The 9,076-nt window shown below is 55.7% G+C and overlaps 1 protein-coding gene across 2 annotated transcripts in view; it reads left to right on the forward strand.

The window, feature by feature from the left end:
* Positions 1 to 5,352: 5,352 nt before the first annotated feature.
* Positions 5,353 to 9,076, forward strand: part of PAX6 (paired box 6) — an 18,849-nt gene continuing 15,125 nt past the window's right edge. The window contains exons 1-2 of one of the 2 annotated variants that reach the window (XM_075047077.1): positions 5,353 to 5,410; positions 5,515 to 5,657. Coding sequence is in view for 1 of the 2 variants with exons in the window: in XM_075047078.1 (XP_074903179.1) it covers positions 5,645 to 5,657 (13 nt within the window). In the remaining variant the exon portion in view is untranslated. Of the gene's footprint in view, positions 5,411 to 5,514; positions 5,658 to 9,076 lie in introns of those variants that run through there. The other variant, XM_075047078.1, reaches the window with a different exon arrangement.

Genomic DNA, 9,076 nt, shown 5'->3' on the forward strand with positions numbered 1-9,076 from the left:
AGGGTTTGCTGCTAATTCGGGAGGCCAGGAGAGCCCGAGGTGGGCGAGAGGCGAGAGCGGGACCCCCCCCCTTCACCGCGTTATTTTTAACCCCCGCACCTCGGCGGGGCCAGCGCGATGCCAGTTCATTTGGTTTCGTGGCGTTGGCAGCGCCTGCGGAACCATCTGCGTGGGGCTGCGAGCGAGCCCTGATAAGCTCGGAATTACCCTGTAATTGAAAATATATTTTTGGGAAAGGCTGGTTTTACAAATATCAAGGGTGTAGGCTTTTGATCCTTTCTGCTGCCTGTGTTCTCCAGTTGCTAATAAAACTCGCATTGAGCTCCTTAGTGGCTTGATTAACAGGCAGATTAACTGTTACTGGGGTTTTGAACAGCTTGTCCCAATCAATAGCATTTAAAAAGCCCGTCAGGATGCGCTAAGCTTCCACCGCCCCCCCCCCTCCTTCTTTTCTGAAGGCTTTTCGAGCGGGTCCGGTTGCATGACACTTTTCACATATATATAATCAAAGGCTTTCTCGTCCAGAAAGATGTATGTTCGTCTTCCAGTTTCAGAGCGACTTCGGCAGAGTCCAGAAAGCCTTTTTTTATCCTGCCACACAAAGCTGCGCCTTATGCAAAAGGCCAACATAAAAGAGGTTAAATCGATTCCAAACTTTTTGCAGATTGTTTATAAACTAGAAAAGCTCCACTTAACTCAGTGTCCTGTGCATTATAGGTTTCAAACACTGTCTCTACATATACAAATAGGCATTAAGTGTCCTGAAGGCAAAAGCATTGTAGTCTAAGACGTCAGGATTTGTGTATCTCTTCAGTTTTAGACCGAACTGGACAAGAGGACTTTAAGCATTTTTCTGGGTATTAAAAAAGGTAGTTTGCAGCCCAGATATTAATACAACGAGACGATACTGGAGTCTCTAACTCAGCACTTTCTGCTTTCAACACCTAACAAAATACGAAAGGGAAGCAAACGCTGCTGTTTAACACAAATCAAAGCCCAGGCACGAGATCGTGTAAAAAAGTGAAAAAATATTTTAATTAGGAAAAAACCAAACAAACAAAAAAAGCCTTGCCATATATAATAGTTACTTACCTTTTTTTTAAACCTTTTTTTATTATGCCCTTTTTTTTTTTGTTTGAAATAGTTTTAAAAAAAGGGGGGGAGGAAGAAAAAACCAGAGGCAGAAAAATGCTAGTTACAATAATCCTGTGCGGATTTTAAAGTAGAAATCTTCAAAGGGTGTCTAAGTCCATGCCGAGAGCCACGGCCGGGGCCGCGGGGTCCCACGGCCTCGGGGTCCCACGGCACACCTCGGGGTCCCACGGCACACCTCGGGCGGGCGCGGGTGCCGCCGGCGCAGCCCTCGCCCGTGGAAAGGGGGGGGGACGGTCTGCGCTTGCAGGAGGGCAGGGCTTTTGGGAAGGGGTAACGAGGAGCACCTCACAGCAGTGCTTCTCCTCCCGCCTAATTAAAAAGGCGAGCGGAGCATTTTTAAAAGTCCAAAAATCACTTTCCTAAAAAAAAAAAAAAAGAAAAAAGAAAAGAAAAACCAAACGCAGAAAAATTAGAAGGAAAAGGAGAAACAGGCCGGCCGGGCGGGGAGGGCGGCAGCCTTCTCGGAAGGGCGAGCGGCGGCTGGAAAGCTGCTAGGTAAAAAAAAAAAGGGAAAAGAAAAAGAAAAGCAAGCGTTTCCTTTGGAGGTATCCAGGCTCGGCGGTCCCGGCAAGTCCCTGCTTCCCCCGGCCGGGCACCGCTGGCCGGGGAGCGCTGGGGCTGGGGGCGAGGGGGCGTCGGGGAGGGCGCGGCGGCCGGGGCCGAGCGGGCTGCCCGCTCCTCCGGGGGGGCGGGCAAGGGGTAACCGGGCCGGGGTCGGGAGGCGGCGGTGGGGCCGGGGCCCGGTCCCGCGTAGTCCCCTGGGCGCCCACCGGAGCCGCCGCCGCCGCGGGCGGAGGTAAAATGGCGGCGCGGAGCCGGGCCGGACCCCGCGGAGCTCCGCGCCGGGACAGAGCCGGCTCCGGCGGGACGCGACGGGGCGGGCGGCACGGCACGGCACGGCACGGTACCGCGCCGCTGCGCGCACACGCGCGCACCCACGCGCGCGTGCAGACACTCGCGGCCCCGGCGGCCCGCCCCGCTCCTCTTTCTTCCTCTTAACTTTCGCTCGGGGCTCCCGCTCCACCGGTGCCCCCCCCCTCCGCCGCCCCGCCGTGACGTCACCGGCGTTCACCCCTGCCCTCCCCTCCCTCCCCTCCCTGCCCGGGTATTTTTTTTTTTTTTTTTTTTTTCGGCTGGGTGGGGGGGGACACACACACGTTAAAAGTTTTTTTGGGGGGGAGGGAACACAAAGCCCGCTGCGCCCGAGGGGAAAATAGCAACAAGATTACGGCTGCTTTATTCTGGCGAGGAGGCGTAAGAAGGTGCTAATCCAAGGGATGGCTAATTGAGAGCTTGTAAAAATGATATTCGCCTGCGATTTCGGACAAAGTGGTTTTGCTCTTTTCCCCCTTTAACGCCCCGTGGACGAGAGTAACAAAAAATTTCGCTCATTCGCTAGAGAGGGAGTGCAAAGGAAAAAAAAAACAAAACCCAAACAACAACAAAAAAAGGCAAGAGAAAAAAAAAAAGACCAAATCAAAACCCGCGGACACGACTGATTTCACTCCAGAGAAAGGACTAGACCCCAGCTTTTAAAATCCCTTCGGAGCCTCCGAGATCTGTGCGAGCTTCCAACCGGCAGCCTCTTTCTCTCGCCTGCAGGATGCGTGCGGCGGGACGCCCGGCCTCGGCCACCGGCAACTAGGAGAGGAGGAGGAGGGCAGGCGGGCTCCTTCGCGGGACGGTTCGCCAGGACTCACCCTGGAGGGCGAGACGAGCGGGACATCGGTTCGTACTCGGGTTTGGCCCTCGTTGGCTTTTGTGGCTCTGAAAGGTCCCCTCGGCGCCCCCACCGAAACGATGCTCGGGCCGCGGGCAGGTTCGCTCGGTGGCAGCCGGTACTTTGGAAAGTTTGGGGGAGGAGGAGAGGAGGCGAGCGCGGGGGAGAGGGGGCTGCCGGGGGAGGGGGGAGTCCTGCCCGAGCCCCTAGTTTTGGCAGAGCCCCCCCCTCCCGGGGGTGCCCCGCAGCCCCGCGGCCGGGCTCCCCCGCTCCTGCTCTGCCTTACCTTCAGGGGAGATCCCATCACACCCAAACGCTCCCGTATGTCCATCGCGATACTCGGCTCCGTTTCTATAAATATGCATGACTCGGAGGAGGGGGGGGGAAATAAAACCAACCCCGCAGGTTGCCTTAGGCCTGGACGAGGCGGCAAAGAGCCTCGCCGGGGAGAGGGGAGCGGGGAGCGGCCCCCCCGGCCCCTCGCCGCTGCAGGTGGGGCCGGCCGGGTCCCGGGGCCGGCCCGGCGGCGGCTCTCCCTTCCCCGTAGTCTCCGCGGAAAGACTTTGCTTGGGCCCGTTCCCGGCTTCCAGGCAGGGCCGGGGAGAGGCTGCCCGCCTCAGCCCCCTGCCTCCCGGGGCCTCCCCTCCGGGAGCCGAGCGGGGGTGGCCATCGCGGCACCCCGGCGTCGGGGCAGGGGAAGGGGAGGGAAAGAAGGGGAGGGAAAGAAGGGAAGGGAAGGAAGGGAAGGGAAGGAAGGGAAGGGAAGGAAGGGAAGGGAAGGAAGGCAAGCGAGCGGCGGAGGGGCAGGCAGCAGTCTCTTAAGAGCCCATTTTGTGCTATTAGGGAGCTGTGGCAGCTTCTCGGCGGGACCGGGGATGACAGTGCATGACGGCCGGGCAGCCCATTATCCCGCTCCCATTGAGGCGCCCTTTCACTCACATGCAAACTCCTTGGCAGAGTCGTTTGTCTCCTCATTGTACTTTATTTAAGAATGCAATGGTTGTCAGGGCTCTTATTCAATTTCAAGATACTTTATTGATGAGCTTTGACTTTTAGCACTTTTCACATGTCAAGAGAAGTCAAGTGTATGCGGCTACGACTTCATTTTATGCTTTGCGCGTTCATACTCTCCACTTACCGCGGTGGCTCTTGGAATTTCTTTTTCCTGTCTCTTCTTCTTCCCTTTCTTTCCCCCAAGGCTTTTTTTTTTTTTTCTTTTCCCTTCCCTGTGCAGACCCCCCCTCTCGTCCCCTCCCCCCCCCGGACCACTCGCCATAACCGATTGGGACACCCTGAGCTCGGACTGGTGCTCCCAGTGTAACCTTAAATGCATGCGCTGAGGGGTTGCTTTAGGGTTTACTGAGGTGTGTCTTAATAGTCCGGCATTCAACAAATGTACTTGTGGTGTGTGGTCAGAGCAGCAAAGTCATTTACTTACTTTCCCCCTTGAGTTTCTGGCAGCCAGTGAAGGGGCTCCCTTTGCAAAAGGCGGGGGGGGGGGGAAGCCCCTTCAGCGACCGGGCACAAAGCAGCTGCATTGCCCAGAGCCCGGCCGCTGCCCACCGGACCCCCCCTCCCCTCCAAGCTCCTCCGTGGTGTCTTAAAAAAAAAAAAAAAAAAAGGCACAAACCAGCCCGGCAGCCCTTAGTCAACAAATGGCACGTGGGAGAAGTTTGTGAGTGTTTGGTAAAGGACTCTTCAGGGCCTTTCACAAGAGCCCTCAATACACAAAGTAAATGGTGTATTTGCTCTGTTCTCTCCCGGCCGGGCAGAGCCTCCCGCTCCCCGGCGCCGGGAGCGGGGAAGGAGGGGGGGGGCTGCCGGCCTCGGGGAGCTCCGGGCGATTCACCGCTGACAAAGCCCCTGTCTCCCAAATATTTATGTCTTTACCATTTGAATGTTATTTTCCCCTTATCTCCATTGTCGGACTGGAGCGAACTGTTTAAATGCAAATTGACCTTCCCCCCCCCCCCCTCCTCCGCCGCCCCCCCTCCCGCCTGCCCCCCCTCCCCCAGCCCGACCTGAAAACGCGCCGGTCCCCGGGGCCCGGCTCGCAGGCGGCGCGGGGGGAAGGCCCGGCTCGGAGGCGGCGGGGCCCGGCGGTGGCAGCGGCGGCGGAGCCCGGGGCCCGGCTGCCGGCTCCCGGGGCCGGGCGGCGGGCGCGGATGGGGAGCGAGGAGAGGGGAAGCCGGGCCCAGCGCATTCATATTCAAACGGCTGGGCCAATTGAGCCGTGCCGGGCGTCGGGCGGCCAATCGGCTTCGGGGAGGCGCTGGCGTTGCTTTGCATAAAGCAATATTTTGTGTGGGAGCGAGGGGAGCATTTGCATGTTGCGGAGTGATTAGTGGGTTTGAAAAGCCAGCCCCGGCTCGGCCGCATTTCCCGCTCTGGTTAAGGCGCAGGGAGGAAGTGTTTTGCTGGAAGATGATGACAGAGGTCAGGCTTTGCTAATGGGCCAGTGAAGAGCAGTGGAGGCGAGGCAGAGACCAAGGCACACATACATTAATACACTTGAACCATCACCAATCAGCATAGGTGTGCTCTGTCTCTCTCTCCCCACTTCACTCACACACTCTTTTATCTCTCGCTCTCCAGTCACTGACAGCCCATTTTATTGTCAATCTCTGTCTCCTTCCCAGGAATTCAAGATCACACAACCAGCAGCTTCAGTGGAGAAAAACTATTTTGCTGGCAACTCTTTTTAAAGCACCATCATTTCAAATCAGTGCGCTCTTAAACTATTGACAGGAGCTTTGACAACAAGACAGGATGCCTCATAAAGGTGAGTCTGCTCATTTCTTCTCCCAACTTCTCCCTCCTTGCATTTTAATATTTAGGCAGGGCTCTCGCTCTCTCCTCCTCTCTCTCGCTCGCTCTCTTTCTCTCTCTCTCTCATATTCCCATTTGCATTCCGGAGAGCTTCCCAGGGAACTTTCCAGCCCAGGAGCTCACAAACTTTCTGCCTTTCACATAAGCCCGTGTCCTCTGGAAAAGCTAAAGCATCTGACTCGGAAACCAATGCCAACACCAGCAGCAGTTAATTCCCACGCAGCCTTTGCCGGGCAGAGAGACCACGAGCGCCGGTGTCTGTGTCGCCGATGCTGCCGGTACCCCGGCTCGGAGGGGCGGCGGGGCCGGAGCCCGGCCCGGGTCGGGGCCGTTCCCGCAGACCCGGGCGGCCGCCCGCGGCGACAAGCACGGCCCCGACCCGGCCCGGGCTCCGGCCCCACGCCACGCCGCGTGGGAGGGAGGGAAGCGGCGCCTCGTTGCCCCGGGGGCGGCCCCGTCCGCGGCTTCTGCTTTGTGTTCCCGCGGTCTCGCTTAGGGAAGGATCACCCGTGATCGTGGGGGGAAAAGAGGGAGCGAGCGGCCGCGAGAGTTGCGGGGGGGGTGGGGGGGAGAAGGAAAAAAAAAAAAAATCGCATCCTAGGCCAAGTCAGCTCCCAGGCGCGGTACAGGCGGGGAGCTGAGCGGAGCTGAAGGGCTGTCAGCTTTAATCAGCCACCCGGGGATCTTCCCAACTTGTCCCTAGTGCCGGCAACTTTCCCAGCTCCGGCGCGGGAGAAGCGCCGGGGGCGCGGAGCTGCCCGCACCGCGCACCGCGGGCCCCGCCGGGCGCCCCCGCACCGCCCCGTCCCGCCTCGGCACCGGGGCACGCCGTGCTCCGGGTGTGGGGGATTTTTTTGCTGCCTTTTTAAATTGGTATGCCGTGAAAATATTTTTTTTTTCTCTTGGAAAAAAACCCCAAAACAAAACCAAAACAAACTAATCTCACTTATTTCTGCAAGAGCCACGCAATCACCCCTTTGATCCCCCCGTCCTGCGATCCCCCACTATAGCAAAGCCCTTTTTTCTTTTTTTTTTTTAAGAAGTTGCAAACTCTTCGCCATGGGAAAAAAAAAAAAAATTGCTCCTGGGAAGGGCAACAATAAACTTGATTCTTTTTCCCCTCGCAAGTGCAATTGGAAAAAAAAAAATCTGGATTTGAATTTAACCTTGTAACGCTTTGCACGGAGGTGTTACATGGAGGCGCAGAGCAGGAATAATTTCTGGAAAGTTTAAAAACAAACTTTCTCGAACGGTTAAATGTACCTGGCAGAGGCTGTTTTGGAAAACGACAACAACGTCCTAGAGAAGAAAAGTGACTGCTGCTTCTCCATCTTAGGGACATAAAATAATAAAAGTGGCCCTTGACAATAAATCTTTATAGCTGCTGACCTTTACCAACGCCTAATCGCAAACCGATTCGTTTTTATCTTTTTCTCATTTGCCCCGAGAACGCGAAACTTTGTCATCTTAACGTCCAATTACGGTTTCACCGGGAGAGGAGGGGGGGGGGAATGCTCTCCGCCATCCGATCGTAGCAGGATTTCGAGATTAAAAACCAACTCGCAGATTAGGCCCTGCCTATGAGGAGACGGCGACTCGCGTTGCCTTCCTCGCCGGGGAGCTGGCCGGGTCCCGCCGGCCGGGACGCGGGTGTCCGCGGGGGAGCAGCGACTTCGGGCTGCGGCAGGAGAAGGGCGGTTTTGCGATCGCGTTGCTGCGGGGTGCGGGTCCGCCGGGGGGATGCGGGGCCGGTTGCTGGAGGCGTTAGAGAGTTGCAGAGCAGAACCGCAGCTCCCTTGCCCCGCACCTCCTCTTACCTTGCTGAAGCACTTGGTACCCTCGCCCTCTCTTGTAAAACGCTTTCGGCCGTGTTTGGGGTTTGGTTTGGGTTTGGTTTGTGGCTTTTTTTTTTTCCCCCCTCTCGCCCCCCCCCCCCCCCCCCGTCTTTTAAATCCACTCATTGTCATTTCTGAGGTCCGTGCTGGCAGAGCTGAGGGCTGGAAGTTTAATGGTGCCTTTCTGGATGGCTTTCCTTAACCCCGTAGGCCCCACGTTTATGAGTTGCGCGTGAAATATGTGAGGAGATTGTGTCTGAAGAAGTGGGTTTCCCCTTCGGTGTGTGTCTATGCAGACGTGTTTGGTGTATTAAAGGGATGGCTTCACGTTCAGTTCAGCTGAAGGAGATATCGCCACGTCTCCATTGAAGTAGTACAGTGTAGCTTGCTCTGCTGCTAATCAGGTAGCTCTCCAAAGAGCAGTAAATATTTACCAGTTAAAGTCTTCATGCTGCGAGAAAGTACTTGTTTGATGTTTATTTTTATGGATTTAAGATTACTAAAAGCTACTTAATAAATTATACCGTGGCCAGTCCTGAATGGGGAAACGTGCCTCTTTGAATTCTCCATCATATGCAGGAAGAGTAAAATTAATATTCATTATAGGCGCAAAAGAAAGAGAATGAGTATTTTTAGGCGAAAAAAAAGGGAAAGAAAATGAAGGCTGCGACTATTTCATTATTTTACCTCCTTTTTTTTAGCAACCCCCTTGAATGGGCTCTTTATTGTAATTGTCCCTCCCCAATTGAGCACCCCACTGAGCTGTTGTATCTTTTTACAACCCCTAACAACTCGCACCAGTAACACAATTACCGCCAGATATTTATAACGAGAAATTACTTTTCCATTTTCACCCGCGACGATTTCAAATAAATACATGGGGACGCATAAATAAATAAATAAGTGGCCCGGGGGGGGGGGGGAGAGAGGGAAGGAGGGAGGGAAGGTGGCGAGAGGAGGAGAGAGGGAGCAGGGGAAGGAGGGAGGGAGGGAGCGGGGGCGGGGGGGGGGAAGAGAAAAAAAAGGCGCTGGGGACTGTCCAGGCGCTGGGTCAAGGCAGGCACTAATGAAGGGAGAAGGGGCTTGTTTCTCTGCTCTTTGTAAGTTGGAGGGTTGTTGGTCCGTTGAGTTGGGAAGCTGCGCGGCCGGTTAAGGAGCCTGGGTTTCTGCACTCGGGGTTTGGGTAGAGGAGCAGAATGGAGGCCATTGTTCGCTTTCTGTAGGCTTTGTTTAACAGTTCTCACCCCCTCCTGTTCTTACTTTTTAAAGCAGTGAGGCGAGGTAGACAGCGTGTGTCACAGTACAGTGAAAAAGGGGAAGATCTAAAGACCAAAAAAGAAGTTAATCACAAGACGGGGAGTTTGGGGGAGAAAAAGTTGCTAGTGCCGCGGGGAAAAAAAAAGCAAAAACCAAAACACCAAAAAACTCGAGGAAATACCCGGAGGTAAAAATGGAGCCCCGCTCCCAGCACGCAGGGCAGCCGGCGGAGGGTGTCCCGTCCCCCCCCCCCCCCCACCGGTACCCGCGCAGCCCCCGC

This window comes from Buteo buteo, chromosome 16, assembly GCF_964188355.1.
Source record: "Buteo buteo chromosome 16, bButBut1.hap1.1, whole genome shotgun sequence".
In the NCBI taxonomy this organism is placed as follows: Eukaryota; Metazoa; Chordata; class Aves; order Accipitriformes; family Accipitridae; genus Buteo; species Buteo buteo.